Source organism: Amblyomma mixtum, chromosome 3 (genome assembly GCF_055824585.1).
Source record: "Amblyomma mixtum isolate Tamu chromosome 3, ASM5582458v1, whole genome shotgun sequence".
NCBI classification, from domain to species: Eukaryota; Metazoa; Arthropoda; class Arachnida; order Ixodida; family Ixodidae; genus Amblyomma; species Amblyomma mixtum.
The window spans coordinates 201,994,615-202,011,712 of record NC_143014.1 but is presented as its reverse complement, the minus strand read 5'-3'; the positions used below and the strand labels follow the sequence as shown (position 1 = coordinate 202,011,712).

At 52.3% G+C, this 17,098-nt stretch overlaps 1 protein-coding gene across 2 annotated transcripts in view; it reads right to left on the bottom strand.

Moving 5' to 3' along the window:
* Window positions 1-17,098, bottom strand: part of LOC149353314 (protocadherin Fat 3-like) — a 273,844-nt gene that overhangs the window by 217,850 nt on the left and 38,896 nt on the right. For both annotated transcript variants that reach the window (XM_089582466.1, XM_089582467.1), the window contains exon 2: window positions 11,489-11,694. In XM_089582466.1, coding sequence (XP_089438592.1) covers window positions 11,489-11,612 — 124 coding nt within the window. In that variant the 5' untranslated portion in view covers window positions 11,613-11,694. The remainder of the gene's footprint in view (window positions 1-11,488; window positions 11,695-17,098) is intronic.

Here is a 17,098-nt window from a genome sequence, read left to right as displayed (position 1 = left end):
AAGGCTAGAGAAATTGATGGCGTCGAATGCTAATATACGTTTCTGTGGAAGATACCAGAGCGAGCTCGCGCCTCAGCCTAAAGTCGAGCAAAATGTAGCGTCTTCGGAGGGGCGTGATGGGCTCGTTTCCTTCTGGCACGTGTTCGAACGGTGAAGTCGGTCGTTCAATATTTCATCTCAGCGTGAAGCACGCGCGCGCCTCGGAAACATAAGCGCGGGCCACTTACGGCGCCGCCACCTTCCTTGAAGGATGATGCCAGCCAATACTGCAGCCATTAAAGATTCAAACTCCCCGGGCTGTTTTCTCTGGGCGACTTTTTTGAGGCGCGAGCGCCAGGTTTTATTTATGGAAGGGGGCGCTCGTACTTACGGTTTTATTTATACGCACGCACGCACGCACGCACGCACTGAGACGTAGACAAGACACGAAGTAAAATTTTGTATAACGCTCTCTTCTCGTATGCCGCTACAGAGGCCGTTGATAGCCAAGGACAATGCTCTCGCCCTTGGCCGTGTGTTGTAGATCCCAGCATCGCTAATCACTTTAATAGTAATAACAACAATTATTGTAATAACGATAACGTCAAAAACAGACCCTCTACATGATTGACGCTGCCGATGCTGACACTATAAAGCGACGACCCAGCCGCCTGCTGGGCGATTTCCCCCGCGATCGTTTCTCGCACTCTTTCCTTTGCAAGCCTCGCCGGAGTTCACTGTTTAAGCTTTCCTGGGTGCGTCATGCGAGAGAAAAGCAGCTGCGAACACTCCTACCACTTCTTTTGCGCTCGTCATAATTAACCGTCAAGTCAAATCCCCACTTTACGAGCAACGAGGAGTGCATCCGCGATCGGTATACGCTGACACGGCGCGCCTTTGCCGGCCCATTTCGGAAGAGGGCTCATACCATTCTTTCACCCAGCTTACTCCGCCACCCTTTCCTTCTCTTTATTCCTTTTTTTTTTTGTTCTTGCGCGCATCTAGGGCGCGGAGCTCCACACTTTGTCTCCTCTTACTATATAGACAGTGCATTCGTTGGCCTGCGTACGCATATTCATCTTAAAGTGGCAAATTTGTGCTGCTCTGTCATTTTCAGTCGAGGGGGGACAGAAGGGGAGCGAGCTAAAGGGTTATTGGCATGCAGCCATCCGTCAACTGATAACAGCCGTTGGAAAAACCATAAGCAAGAGGAAGGCAGAGGAGGTGTCACGTTGCTGTGCCTTACCCATCTCCGTCCAGATACTGAGAAGCAGAAAGTGTGAGCAATTGGCCCTGACTCGAGCAGCTATAGGAAGATGGATCTACTTGGTCCAGCAACAGGGAAAGCATAACACAACTTAGCGAGAACCCTTTCGTGCCAAAGAACCGTTTTTTTTTTTCATGTCGTTTCCGGGGAGCAACGCGGGCGCAATCACTGAGGTGGTATGTCATAGGAGGAGGACGGATTAATTTAGAGGAAGCCCCAGAAAATTGGATGCGAGGAAAGGAAAGAACAATAAAAATGAATGACGAGGATCTACCGCGCGCGACTCGAAGGGAAAATAATCCATCCGACGGTTGTAGCGTTCTCGCCACGCGGCAAGCGGTTCTCCGCCGCCTCCCGTATCACGAACAGGGCGCCTCGCTAATGTATCGAGAGCATTACTAGGACGCAGCGCAGCGTGATCCGCGCCAATGGTGCGTCGTCCGCCCGCGCATCGGATCGCATCGCCACTGCGGGCCGCGCGCGGGACACTCCCTTTGCGCGGGGGAGTTGCTGATTAAAAGTAGCCGCGGAAAGCTTCCATCACTCATATTGAAAGAGGCATGGAAAGAGGCGACAGCCACCTCCGCTGCCAGCGATGCCCCGTTTCCCTCTTCGAACCGCCCTTCTCTTCCCATCAACCCTGCTTTCGTCAGCCCGCGCCACGGTCTTCTCCAAAGTCGTCGCTCGATCAGGGACGACCCCCTCTGATTAATGCGATCCGTAAGCAGCTGCACGCTGCAGCTTTCCCCGTCTCCGCAGACTGCTCACTACGGAGGCGCATCGGCCAGCCCTCCATTCGTTCTTTGTCTTTTATTACGCAATTTTACCCCTTGCTGCGTTTCAATCTGCCTTTCTGTGTTAATCTTTCCTTCTTTTTTTACCGGTTTTGTGACTTCATGCGCGCTTCTTTGTTTTTTTTTTTGTCCTTTCAGGAAAGAAAAAAGTAATTTTGCTTCCCTCTCGTTCTCTTCATTTGCCCCTTTTTTTGGCGCTGCGTATGTGACGCTGCACTCAATTTAGTAGCGCGTTTGAACGGACAATCCCATTTTGTGTCTCCGACAGACTGCGCTGTACAAACATAGGGAGCCCCAATTTTTGAGAAAACGAAGCCAGGAAGCGGAGGTGACGGGAGAAAGGGATTATGGAGTTGGTAAATAAAGAAATTTTCACCCTTTAGTGAGCCGGAACCCTCTTCCGCCTTATCCTATTGTCACCGTCGCAGCGAAAACCAAAGTGAGATTGTCGAACGCAGAGGCGCGGTGTGAAAGATTTTCTTGTTGTTGTTGTAAACTCGCTCGAGAGAGCTGATTGGACAGTACACGTTCTGGTTTCTCGCCGTTCCGTCAGAAATGGACAAAGGCGGCTGTCTTTCTCCAACCTTGTTACCGCACCTTGCGTTGTTTTTACTCCTCAACTTGTCGGCGTGAGCCTGTTTCCAGCACTGGCGCCTTTTAATCCTGACGCCAGGCACTTGAATAAACAACGCGGCGAACAACAGCTGTCGGCGTGCATACTTGGATATATACTTTTTAGTTCTCCTCATTAAGTAATAATGAACGTAGAAAAGTGGAAGCTTGGGCGAGTTTGTTGAACATTATCGGAACAACTCAAAGACATGACGTGAAAGAGACACAAACAGGGCGCTGATTTACAACTGATTTTACTGAGGCGTTTGCGTATATAAGCAGTGGCAAAGCGTAAAAAAAAATCATTTGTAAGTCAGAACCCTGTCTCTGTCTTTTTCACGTCCACTTCTTTATACGCTGTTGCGAGAACGCAGAAAAGAGTGAAGGTGAGGCGCGAGAATGTATGGGTAAAGAGATCAATAAGAGAAGCTGCAATTAACAGAAATTAATGCAGCGAAATGCGGGCAAGGCACGTGAAATCGGCTTTTCCCAATATGGTCACCTTGGTGTTTAAACCAGAACGCGAAACCTTCCTTCACACATAGCCGCACGAAAGCATGTAAGCAAGGCAACATGTCAACAAGTATGCAAGTTCGCAGTAATGGGAACAACTTCAAGAGTCCCAAGGAGGAGGCAACGAACGAGTGGCAGCTCGTACGGAACACTACGGTGCAGCATACTGTATACTAGTACGCATAGTATAGTATGCATGCACAAACCTGTGCATATATGCACAGGTTTGTCCATTTCCTGAACACAATCCCCACACGTCGGGCACATCAGCTTGCGTTATGCTGCAAGTCTTCTCAGATTGCTGCGTTGGGAGAGGTCCAGAAAGAGCGTGCCGAAACAAAGAGAAGTGGGCCACACCAGGGCGCTGCAGACGAGCAAACAGAGGATAAACCACACACTGGCGGCAGCAGCTCTTCCGTCCTGCACTTTCCTGCGTGCTCCGCTGGAAAGAAAGCGGTTTTTAGGCAGTTTTCTCGTTCTTCCTGGTTCGAGACTCTAGAGAATAAACTTTGTTCTCGGGCGGTCCGAGCCTTTTGTCGCGCCGAAGGATCAATACAGGGCCGAATAATGCGGGAACGTTAATCAAATCCTGCCGCTGCCCAGGCGAGCCCAGTCTTTTGAGGCCCGCGGTCGGCCGCCCGCTTCGTGTTTTACTCGAAACCGAGGCTCTATTTTACTGCGCTGCCGAGACCTTTAAGCTGGGGCAATAAGGAAGGCGCTCGAGGAGTGTTATCCATCTGGCCATCTCATCGACCGCGGCGCCCACCTCTCGCTTCCGGCGTCCCGGAAACCGCACGAAACATGCACTCTTCCCTTCCCCGGCAGCGGAGCCCTTTCTCCGCGCGAGACAACCGATAATGAGAAGAAACACAAGAGGAGCGCGGCGAGGGAGAGAGGGAAAACGAACGCCAGGCGGACACGAGCTATAAATAATCGGGGGCTTTAGGAAGGGCGGGTTGTGGGGCTTTGGCAACAAAATTTGCCTCGACGAGAACGCGGCTAAAGCAGGCGTCAGCCTCGGTCTTAATTACGGGGTTCACTTTGCGAGACCTCATTAGGAATCGATGCCAGCAGGCCCCCAAGTTTGTGAGAGAGGGCGAGGATAAGAAGGAGGGGACGTAGCGCGGGCGCAGCAGGCGGGGAACAAACATGGGAGCAAACTTGGAGCAAACAAAGACACGCGGCCCCTGTTACGGGAGAGAGAGAGAGAGCGGTGGGGTGGGCGCAAGGGGAGGCACTAATAAAAGCCAAGAAAGCGAAGCCGAGTGGCAAACATCGCCACTAATCGGGACGAGCAGAAACAAAGGGCGCAGCGAGGCAGGCACGCGCGCGTGGAAAGAGGATCACTTCGCTCCGCCATCGATTCCGGAGGGGAAGGAGCCGGGCAGACGCTGCGGCAGGAATTGGGAAAGGGGGATGCTGGGTAGGAGGAGGTGTGGAATGGCTTTTTCGCGCCAGTTTACATCGTCATTAAATCGTTACTGCGCCCCGGCACAGGCCACGCGCGCAACTTGGAGAAGACCGAGCGTGCGGCGTCGAGGAGGAGGAGGAGGCGCACCAGGCCTGCGCGCCACGAAGCATCAATTAGTGCCCTCGTGTAACCTTAAACTGCGCATTAGGAGCTGACCCGATGGGACACGCTCCGAGCGATGGAGTCCAATGAATCGCCCCAAAGGTTGCACAAATTGACACAGCGCGCGGTCAGTGAACTGGAACATCAGTTTACAGCGTTGAAAAGATTTGAACCGCTAATGCATTGAACTCCGTGGACAGACGGTTTTCGTTATTGCTCCTCTTTTGTCTCTCTCGTTTCAGAGCTTGAGCCGTTGCCCACTAATACGTTATCCGATGAAGCGCCGTGACAAACGGGCGGAAATATTGAAATAAGCAGGAGTAAAAAAAAAAAAAACGGCGTAGTGGTGACCCCCCTCCCTTGCACATCTCTTTTCTGAGCTAATGTGTCCCAGTTGATGCTGGTGGAAGCCGCCGTACTAATTCAGATTTAACTGAAATATAACGGGAAAATCGAGGCTTTGCCATCGCTCGACTCTTCTCGAAACACGGCAAATTATCGCGAGCATCGAATTTCGTGCCGCCGCACAAAAAAGGCCGCTAGCTCACAGCCTCGGGTTAACACGTCGCGTGATTTAGGACGGCTTCTATTAGCCGCTATAGAGTTTGAAGCCCAAAATGAGCCCTGGGTTATCACTGGAGAGGAAAGAAATATACCTCGTGTTTAAATAACAAATATTGAAGTATTCTGGTTCCTTTCGAAGGAGGCTTATTAGTTTAAAGGAATTTATCCCAACGGTAAGAAACAAAGCCTCTTTTCTTTTTTTGATGAGAGAACGCTGCATTCCGCAAAAAGAAACAAAAGAGAGCTAGAGGTTCAGACAGTTATGTAAGCGGATAGTTCGCGCCGCATTAGCCCCGTGTGATACGCATATTCCTTTCCTGGACGCGGATACTTTGTTACGATTTCAGTCCTAATAACATCCGGGAACGGTGACACGTGACTGACCGCAGACTTGGCATGCCGAGATGATAGCATGCCAGTGCCCCATCTACGGCCTAAACCGCAGCCACCAGAGCAATCAGCGGCGAAGGCCACATCGAACGACCGCGTGTGGGCCCCTTGCTTCTCGCAATTGCCTGCGGCCTAATTTTGGCGGAGCAGTGCTATCGCTTCCGGCTTCGCGGCTCCAAGTAGCCGGCCGGTTGGCAGGCTTGTCGGCCACCATTACGCAACAGCCACAACAACTGTGTCGCAACTGTATTTCCGCAGCGACACATTTTTGTTTGGCTTGCTGCTGAGCTCCTTCCCGGCAAAGCTTAAAAACACGTGCGCTGGCGAGACTCATTAGAAGGGTGTCTGCATTTTGGTCTGACTAGCGCTCGTTCTTGTATCCGCGAGCGAACGTATGAAGTACGCCCCAGCTGTCCCCAATTCCCCAACAACACTCCTTTCTTCGAATTTACAGCGACACTGCGTGCATAATGTTGTCGTACTTCTGCTCTACCCGCTGACTCAGTATACGTATAGTGCAGTGCTGACCCTTTGGCGTTTGTTGCTTGTAAACCCCTCGCGCCGGTCACACTGCAACGTCCGTGTCACTAAAGATCCTACGCCGTGTCTGGGCTAATGTAGGCCGTCAGAGGTAGGTTCGCCCTGTTCTCCTAACCCGAGTTTAAGTGACGCGCGTCCGCGCTATTGCTGATGTCTGGGCTCCGAATAAACACGGTCCTCAGCATAAAGGGCCGGCGGCTGCGCGCCGTTGATCCCGAACGGTCCGAGGCACACTCTTCCCTGCGAACCAATTTTGATGGCGGAATGGGAAATTGCGCTCTCGACAGGGCAACTAAAGCAAACAGGCACACTGCTTGCGCCACTACGCAAAGGGCGCGGTGGAGGAGGGAAGGTGTTACACCTCTCAAGGCAGCGGCGGGTACTAACAGATGAATACGGAGTGGGGGCCTAGCTGATCTCACGCTACCGCGGCGTTAGCCGGTATTCAAAACGCCTTCGCGTCTAAGTTGCAGTTATATCCTTGTCCTGTGAAATCTCCGAGCAGAGCTTTTACTGCATACACGCATAAGAAAAGGTGTAAGAATGTCGAAACAAGACTCGCTGCCAATTAACCTCAGTTCAGTACAAAAAAAAAGAAAGACAAAGAGGGAGAGAGACAGAGAGAGAGAGTAGTGTCCCGCACTGGCAAACCGAGTCACGGCACGTGCGAAAATGGTTTTACCGTTAAATGCGTGTAAGTTGGATGCGAGCGAAAGTGCGTTAAAGAACGCCGCCCTTATTCTTAAACCGCTTAAATAGAACGAAGAATGGTTCGTGCGACGGCTCTATAGGCGGAACTGCGTGCATGCCAGAAGTAAAGCAGATAAGGAAGCGCCACGTGCCGCTCTGCTGCACTCCAGGACTGAAATTTTCGGAGAAAACACACCTTTCTCGGCACGTTGGGCTTCGCGAAGCGTGCGAGACATGCCGGCTGGGAGAGCGGACCAGCGAACATCTCGCGCGAATACGCGGACCGCGATGACAAGGCAGCCTGCGGCACACAGGCTCGCACGTTCGCTCCAGGCGCGGCCAGCTCTCCGACGCGGCCGAGTGGCAGCGCGGTTTCGACAGCAGCAGCAGCCCGGTCTCTCGAGAGCATTTCGGCGCCGTTATACGGCGGAACGTGCGCAGGAGCGGCGAAGCGTTCGGGAGACGCTGTCCGGAATGGAGTAATCCGAGAGGTTGACAGCCGGAGGGGTCTCGGCGCGGCACCGACGTGACGCCAAGGAAATGGGCAGCAGAGTAAAACGAATACGGGGCAGCCATTGGAAAGCTATTTCGCCCGCCCAAGGCCGCGCACGCGTTCATCTCGACCATCGCGCACTCTCTTCCCTGACAGCGTATTTTTCGCGCCGCCGGTCGTTTCTCCCACAGCTGCTTTTCGCTCCTTTTAGATCACGCTGCGGTGACACGCCCGAGAGCGCAAATCGAACGCGCGCACCGCATCTCAGCCCGCTTCTTCTCCTTTGTCGCGCGGCTGCGCTGTAACGTGGTGGCGGCACTTTTGGACGGGCTTCGTTCTTTGGCTGCTGCGACGACGACAGACCCTGACGACAGGAAACTCTCCTGCTCGTGTACTGAGCGGAATATTTGGGAATAAAGCTGCTGCGTGCGTAACAAACACCAGCTCGTTTCTTTCCTTTTGCACGGGGTGAGCAATAAGCACACGAAGAAGGTGCAAAGATTAGAGTGAAACTCGGGCTAAGAGGGTTTAACCAGGCCATGTACAGCGAAGCGCTTGCGTCGGTGAATCCGAACTTGCTGACACCGTTGCCGGGCGCGTACCTTTAGTGTTCAGGCACTTCCAAACCTGCCGCGACAGCAGCTTCTAAAAGACGAAGAGGCAACGAAAGGGAGAAGAGCATTCTGAACGAATGCTCTCCGGGGCACCCGTTGACCTGGGCAGCAGAACAGACCTAAGCGCCAGCGTCGCTCTCCTTGTCTTTTTCTCTCTTTTCTACACAGCCGCCGTGCCCTCCGTAACGCCGGACGCGCGCTTCGTTGGACGTAATACGGATGCTGGCTAACCCCATTGTTTCGTTCCCAATAAAAGCTCGCAGCCACTCCCTCGCCCTCTGCGCCTGCATGGCCGGCCGATGGGCGGCACGCGCACGGCAGCGTGGTGTGCAGTGCAGCCGGGGCGTCGCGTGTGGCCGCCGCTTCTTCGGGGGCAGCGAGGAAAGGCGCCTCCCCAAAAGTGGGACAGCGCCGACTGCCGCTCGGCCGGTTCAATCGCCACGGACGAGCGCCTCCGAAATGGGTCGGCGGCAGTGAGCGCGCTCGTGCACGCTCTCCGAGCCCGCGGCACCCACGCGTGGCTCGCGAGACGGCCGCCATGCTGCGTTAGCCCCGCTCAAATGACGGAGTCGGTTTCCGGCGTATAGCAGCCACGGATATTGTCCTGCGGACGAAACGGGCTGGCCGTTCAGGTTGTGCATGCGGTGCGCGTGAGGCGAGCGTGGCTTGTGTCGTGCCTGAAATGCCCGTTCGCGACACAAGTGCCGGAAATGAGAGAACTGAAGGACGAAAACGTGGATCGAGTCCCGCACCGTGTAGGAAAGAACTATTTTGTCCGGAGCTGGGGGTACATTGGCGCAGGTCTGTTTCCTCGCACCTTTCTCATCGCATGGCTGGGCGCGTTTCGTTCATGATCCCACTTGGAGGAGGGAAAAAGTCCTGCACGCTTCTTCCGTACAGCAGGTTGCCGTTAACCTTATGTCTGCGATTGAGGTGACGATAGAAGCCTTTTGGTAACAACCTCGCATAAAAAATGGCTGCCCCTCTGGTACAAGGCTGCTGGTGAACCCAAGGGGTAGCGTCGACCGAGGGCCAAAGAGTTGGTTCGGACTAAAGGCGGTGAGCTTGAACTTCCGTCAGCCCAAACTAAACTGGTCATCGAGACCTGGCTCACTGCAGGGGACTCAGGGACCTCAACAGGAGCTTACGTTCTGCCCAACAGATAAGTCCTCATTGAGGTCTACTGCACTCGGCGCGTGCAGAACTTCAGCCAGACAGTGTGTCGACCCGCCCTGCGAGGTTCAAGCGGAAAGAAGAGACGCGAGCACAACGGCTGCTTCACGAACGTAGTAAAACAAAAAGGGGGTTAATGGGGAACAAAACCACGCTTTACGTGCACACGGCGGTAAATGCCGCTTTGTGAGTGAGCTCGTTGTGGTCGAATTATGTTTAAGCCCTCTAACCCCGTCATAAATGATGTTAACCCGCTGCGATATGCCTGCATTGTGTTGCTACTGATTGTCCTGAGTCTAGAGCTTCGTACATACTTTTAATTATTCACAGCTGGTTATTACTGTCTCATTTTTCGAGCGGTAGAGCGCTTTCAAGGTGTGAGGTAACTGCTGCTGATTATAAGCGCTGTCGCTACTGAGGTCTTGGAAAAGAAAAGCAGGTAAAAAAAAAAGAAATTCTCATTGATACATTGCTGTTGCCCAATTTGTTGTTAGAATGGCACGTTTGTCAATGTGGCCAGCATCCCTAGGTTTTTTTTTTTTTTTTGCCACCGCAAGTGCGTTTAGGGTTGTTATCGGTATTTTTCTATTCTCTTTTTCGTATTGTCAATCTTTCCCATCCTGAATAGGCCACGATGAAGGAAAAGGCCTCTTCAAATCCCTACTTAGATGAATGAGTGCAGTACTGTGTATATATGACAAATCTTAAGATCCGGTCTCGAAGGGCGTAATATTTCAGGTACTAGTGGACTTGCAACCCTGCTGGCGCTGACGGCCGCACTCCAAATAAAAAACGATGTCTCTTAACGTAGCCAGAGAGCGCAGATCAGATCTAAAACGAAGTCCAAATGCGTAGAAAGCTTCTCACGAAACCCAATAAGCCCCATGGGCAACAAGCGACATTAAACATAATGACATCGTTGTATGCCAGCTGTACATAATACCAATGTATGTAAATGTCGTCATAATGTACTCGTGACGAATTTGAGGGGTGGTTGCACGACGAGCGCTGCGGAAGAAAGAGGAAGCCTCCTTTACAGGAGTAATTCTTCGCTTGCATAGAATCGCGCAGAAGAAAAGATCCATAGGAGCGAAACAACAGCAACAGCAATAAAATAAAACGCATAAATGAGACGCAGCAAAGAAAAACAAAAACAACGTTGAACTTTTGATGGAATGAGGGGCGACGGCGACTAAAGTTGAAGGGATGCGTTTATGGGCGGCTGCTGCGGCGCAGTCTGCGACAGCGCGTGGGATAGACGAAGCCAGGTCGTTGAGCGGTGTGCGGTTTCCGACTGCATTTCTCAGCGCAGCATCGGCGCTAACGAGAGTGATCGATGTCGCCGCTGAAGCGTGACGAGCGCTAATGAGAAATTGTACGCTGGCGTTGAGACGTCATTAATCGAGTACAGCGTTTCGCTGAAAACCTGTTTAGCGCACCCTGATAAACCTCGGCAGCACAATAGCTTGTCAATTTCACTTTCTTTCGGGTGCAAAGTGCAGAACTCAGCGTGGACATGATTTCAGCAGCATCGCGTAACTCAAGGTAACATGATTGTAGAAGCGAATACACTGAACACACTGTCGGCGAAAACTTGTTTTCCTGCGAAAACGGAGGCCAATATGCCGCATCTGATATCGGGCCAGCCTTGTGCTCGTCTCGTCAGCCCGGTGCCGTGACTTGGAGCAATATGGAGGTTGCAAACGCAGCATATGCGTTTCTTCCCCCTTCCACACACTTTTGTTTTTCTTTTGAGTTGCAGTCACCGGTATGTGGTGCCTTATGTCGAGATTAGATTGTCGCTGCTGCGTCCTTGCGTTCCCGGCATACAGGCGCTTTGTGACTGTATGCCGGGAAAGGGAGCGTGAGCAAAGCGACTGTACCTGCGTCAGCTTACCAGAGAAAACACGAACCTGTCTCTGCCGCGAGAGAGAGAAAGAAAAAAAATAAAGTTCCTCTTGACCGAGGTCTGTCCCTTTCCCTGAGTCTAGTAGAAACCTATGAGCAGTACTGGAAGAAATCTTGCTAGGCGGGCTTGAACAACTCTGCACCACATTAATATTCCGCGCTGCAATCTCCTGCGCTTTCGTCGCGTATATAGACGGCGCGCAGGAATGCAGCGACAGCCGTGACGTGCGCAGCTGTGGCAGTTGCATGACGTCAAGCGAAAGGCGATGCAAAAAAAGAAAAAGCAAACAAGAGGCGCGTTATTTCGGCGAAAGAAAGCAAGAAAGGGGAAAAACGTGGAGGAAATAGAGCAAACAAGTTGCGACGGCCTCTACTCACACTGAGAGTGGACTCCGGGGGCGTAGAGGAGCACAAGGGCGAAGGAGGTGAGTAGCCACCTCCAGAGAGTCCTCTGATGGCGCATGCGCACGCAGCGCGGTACTTGCGGCGACGCAGCCGCCATCGCGGCGGTCTCGATGCTTGCTGAGATGCGGGGTGTGCGTGGCGTCGCACTCAGGTGGCCATCGTTGGCTCGGCACGCCGCTCTGAAATCAGCAGAAGAAGAGGGAGAGAGCAGAATCGTCAGCATCGTGGTTTTCGTTCGGATCACTTCAATCACATAGATGCAAATGAGAGATTTCGTGCAGACAAACGCGGGCCCAAATTGAGGAAAAGCTTTTGTTTTTGAGAGCAGTTTAGGGTTTTCTAGGTTTCATTTCTTTTCAACTCCGTGCCTAAATTCCTTTCAACATATGACAGCGCCAACGTGTTCGCAACTCATTTCGCAATTGTGTCCACTCATGTAATTATATATTTGATCATTTAATATGTCACAGTTTGGTCTTCAACTCGTCATGGCTAGGTGCTAATTATGCAACATAACATATATCGCTTCAGGTCGTCAGCATATTGGTATGCGGCGCCATGGTGTCATGGTTAGACGGACGGCTGTTTAATGACGCGGCTTCAACTTTATATCTTTTCTTTGTTTATATTTTTTAGAACGCAACTCTTAGGCCCCCCCTCTAGCATCACAACCGTAGCAGGTAGCAGCAGAGCGAAACGCAGCCTGCCACAGCGAGAGTGGCGGAATGGACACCAGGAAGGTGGCTTTCACGGGGAGATCCCGAAAGGTGGTAACATAGTATATAGAAAAGTGCCTTGAAATTCTTAACCTCAGCATATTGCAGAACTAAAATACGTGGAAAGCTGCGCTCAAATTTCGTGTTACCGACTATAGTAACTGTCTATCAATTTTTTACTGATGAAGCTAGTGGCTTGGTTGAACGACATGACATGATTTCAAATGTGAGCCGAGAAAAAAAAAAAAAACCTGCAGTCGTGTCGCGCAGCCAAGGGATCGTGCGGATGGCGACTGTCTGTCAGTCAAAGGCGTAATGGCAGGCAGCTCCGACGCGCTGTCGGACGAAATCGAGACGCAAACTTCGCCATTAGCAGCTCCCCGCAATCGCACTAACCGTTGCGGCTGGTCTTTCAGAAACGCTTTCACGTCTTGTTTCCTAAACGTGAAGCTGTCGTGAAATGGTAATTACTGAAGTTAGGAAAGGCGCACGAGCGATCGGTGTTCCATCACGCGTCACCACTCGGCAAAACTTTTGAGCTATATCTTCGTGAGCCGGTTAAAACCTCAACTCATATATACACGCTGACGCGCTGGGAAAAGAAATAATGAAAACAGGTCGGGACTGCAGCCCATCGCGCCCCTTGTGGCTCGCCCTGATTGCCCATTCACGTCATCGGGATAGGGGCGGCTAAAAACGCGCGATGTGGCGTCGCCCTAACTGGTTGCTAGCAGCAATTTTTACAAATTATTTGCAAATTATAGAGCCCATGCAGAGCCTTTAAATTTACTGGAATACTCACAGAGACCACCTGTGCAGATTTGTTGCATTAGAATATGACGATAAGTATAATTTCAGGGTCGCTCTAAGTGCACTAAATGGCGCACCTGACGTTAAATATGTCAGGCAGGAAGAGATTTTCCCGTGTTTTCAGTAGTGTGGCGAACGTACGCTTGGAAAATGAGCGCCTTTCCAGACTCCGAGGCGTCAACTTCCGCGCTAAAGCCATTTCGTGATGGTGTTAATTACCGAGTTTAATCCATATGGCTGACTGACAGGCAAAGTCTTCTCATGCGCACCTGTAGCAGTATGACGGTGCTCCTTTCGAGATATCCTGATTTGTTGGGTTCACTACATCAGCGGGTTCCACGGCGAAATGGTATTTAAGTGTGCATTGCACTACTCGCCTGTCTCTTTCTTTTGTATGGTCCTTGGTATATTTGCGTTGTTACTGTTTTTTCACTATACATCGCCAACTCGACCATTGGGCTATGTTGAACTTCCCCATGGATTTAGTATCATCCTGACTCACAGACAAACCAGCTACACATTGCAACATCCTTAAGATATCTGTGCGTGGTGCGCGACGAAAGCTGTTCTCCAGTTATCATGTGAGACAGGAATAGGTAGCCGCCTGTGACACATGCGTGAGCGTTTTGCACAGCATGCTCGATTAGACACTTGTGCACTGCATACGCGTGTGTGCCGGGACATGCGTGTGTGTGTGTGCCTGAGACCCGTCTATGCAGCTAAAAGCTGCATGTGCGTGCGTTAGTGTTCTAAATCTTGTGCGCACACGTTTTAGCACACTCACCAACACATGCCCGTCTCTGAAATATGTCTTAGTGATGTGCGTCCGTATGTGTGCAGGACATGTACAGCCTGTGCTATAAACGCGTTCGAGCCTGCGCGAGAGATGAGTGCAAGCCAGTGTGTGTGTGTGTGGACATCTCCATTGTTCGGGTCACTCCATGGAACTCTTTGTAATATGACATCATCCCCTTCCATCTACACACTCTTTCTCACTCCTTCCCTGTCCCCCAGAATGGAGTAGCAGGCTGGGGTCACGTTTCCACCAGCCGACCTTCCCGCCTTTCCTCTCATCAAAGTTTTCTCTCTCGCACACACAGTGCGAGGTAACAAAAGAAGGTCAAAACACAAATTACGAGGTCTACAAAAACGCGGGCGGCCGCCGGGAGTGGTAACTTGCGAAACAAAAACAGAGGAGCGAGGGAGGGAGGACGGGGGTTTGAGAAGTGCGAAGTGGCGGACACCAGATCTTCTTCGCCGTGGATGCCCGTGTGAGCGAAAAGTATTCCAAAGAAAACCCGGGACTGTCAACGACCCAGCGCGGATCGCGCTATACGTGCATGACGTCTGGGGAGGGAGCAGAAGGAGGTAAATGAAACCAGTGGGGGAGGGAAGGGGGCGGGGGGTGTCGGTTTCGCTCCGACACGTTAGCACCTCGAGAGAGAGAGAGAGAGAAAAAAAAAAAACTTCTGAATAACGGCGGTGACCCACCGCGCTGCCGTGGCGCCCATGGGAAACGTAAGCGTCGTCCGCAGCTCTACGTTTCTCGGTGGGATTCACAGCCCCACGCCTGCTGCGCCGTCCGCTGCGCCATTACGCCGGTCGCTGCGAAAGAAGCGCCTCGTAACGAGGCCCCGTCTTCTACCCCGTGCGGTGTCAAGACGCGCACGGAGGAGGAGAGAATGAGGCGAGGAAAGGAGCTTCGGCTCCACTTATTCCAGCGGCCACGATAAAGGAAGACGAGGGGGAAAAGAAAAGAAGAAACTGGACCACCAGGAGGGGCTGACCTTGCTCCAGCGGTGCTTTTTACATAACGCAGTCTCGCGGAGATGTCACAGCCTCAACTAAAGAGAGCGAAAAGAAAAAAAAAAGAAGGAATAACGGATCACGAAGACAATAGGTGCGGAGCCACTGTCCGAAAGTGGAAATTAAATGCGTGTCACGCGCAAGGCAGAGAGCCGGCGGGGGGATGGGGAGGGGGGACCAGGAGGGCCTACTTTCTACGTCGTTGCGCGTCGTAATGGGTCCCCAAGAATAGAGGTGGCGGAGCGCGTGCGTTTCGTAAGACTCTTTCGAGGGCGAAAAATGCGCCCCCCCCCCCCCCCCCCCCGTCCCCCTCGCTTGAATGGGGGTTCGAGGCGGGCAGCAACACGCGAGCGTATGCGGGAGGGGGGGGGCAGTCAGGAGCGGCATCGAGGGGGGGGGGGGGGGGGGGTGTCTGGGGGAGCGAAAGGGGTGTTTAAACGAGAAAGGCTCAGTGCCACTGGGGCGACCCGATTCCGCGATAGCGGCTCTTTCAGAATGCGTCTCCTCTATGCTCGCTGCTGCTGAGTTTGACGAACTAAGTCACCTACTCGCGTCTTTTCAGGTTCTGATGCCCTTGACAGTAAATAGGCAGCCGCAACCGCCCAGCACGGACTTTGATTTCTGTGACCTGAGACGGGAACCAGGTCCTTCAGTCGAGGTACTTTTATGAAGTGGGTGATGTGTGTGTGTGTTCGTGTTGTATGTGGAGTTCAGCATCTCGGAGCTGCAAGTGGACAAGGACAGACGCCGTACCAGGGCGCCCCGGATTAATTCCAGTCTCGTGCGGTGGATTTACTCAAGCACGAATCTCTCTTCGATTGACGTTGATCCACAGTGACGTGCCTCTGATAGCCCCTCATTTCAGTAATCTCAATGGGTTCAAGTATCCCTGTGGAAAGGGAGATGTGGCGCTAGGCTTTCCCGTGCAGCACTGGTTTACTGGCATTTTCATTAATGTTTTTTTTTTTTTTTGTACAACAGAAAAGCCGTGTTCCTCCAGGCAAGCCTGAGCAGCCATACGGAATATGCAGGGGCTCTTCACAATGTTGCCATGTGTGGTCACGTGGCGACCTGCATTTGGCGCCCTCCAAAGAGAGGCGAGCATAGGATGCGATACAGCTTTCCCTACCGCTCTTCGTTAAGGGAGACGGCGAAATATCAGGGAATTGTTCTTGGCCTGCCAATATAGGAAGGGACAGCACTCCGCCTTTTCTTTCTCGATGTGCAGCGCTTAAGAGTAGTAAACTATGCGTGCCATTCCCGGAAACGAGCTGTTCATGAGAGGCTAGAGACAAATGCACTAAATAATTGCCAATGCTATATGCAAAGCGATCATTTTACGTACCCTAAGCGGGCGGAGGCTACAGTAATAGCGTCGCTGCGCGTAGTGCGAACCGCGTTAAATTGCTGCCTTTGTCCTTTCTCCAAGACTGGCGCTCTCACCCAATCCCGCTCAGACCACCTGGCCTCGTCTTCCGCGTCAGAGGAGGACATCAAGAATAAAAGTGGTCTAGGGTGCGCCGTGAGCATATTGAGCTTACTATTACTGCGAGTTTTGTTTTCACCCTTCCAAAAAACCGCTCGACCGCAAACTTGCTGCAGAAATAACATCGCAGAAGTGAAGCCCGCGCCCTCCTGCTGACGCTCTAGGCACGGTTCTGCGTCCGCCGCGCCATTTGCGAGCCATTTTGCTCATTTAAAGTCGGAGAGGCGAGGTAGCGCGCTTATTTAATTTCCCTCCGCGGCCCGCCTTTATTCGCCTAATGACCAGCGGGCGCGCTATATTCCCCGTCCGGCTCGTTTCGATAAAAGTTGCGCTGCCAAGGACGCGGTCGATTTTTGTTTGAATCTGCTGCTGCCGCCCGCGCCTTGGCTTTTGTACTCAGGGCGAACCACAAAGGCGTCCGCATCAGTCGCTGTGTAAGGCTGCCGACACGCGTATGCCTCATGCACGATACAAATTACTGTCCTTTATACCGAACAAGCACGCGCCGACGAGCACAAAATAAGCAACTGCCGGTTGTTGCCTTTTGTAGCGAAGGTGGGCGCTCAGAATGCTTGCTTAGTTGACGTCAGCGCTTCCAGGGAACAAAATGCAGCTATAGAAAAAAAAAAGAGGCGCCGGTATGGCAAGACAATTCGCGAGCTGCTTCCACAAAGGGGCGAGCGATGAAGCGCGCATTAAGCGCCACCACGCGGTGCTCTTCTTGTGTTTATTTAATACCGGCTCTATCCTGCCTTTTGGCTGTCG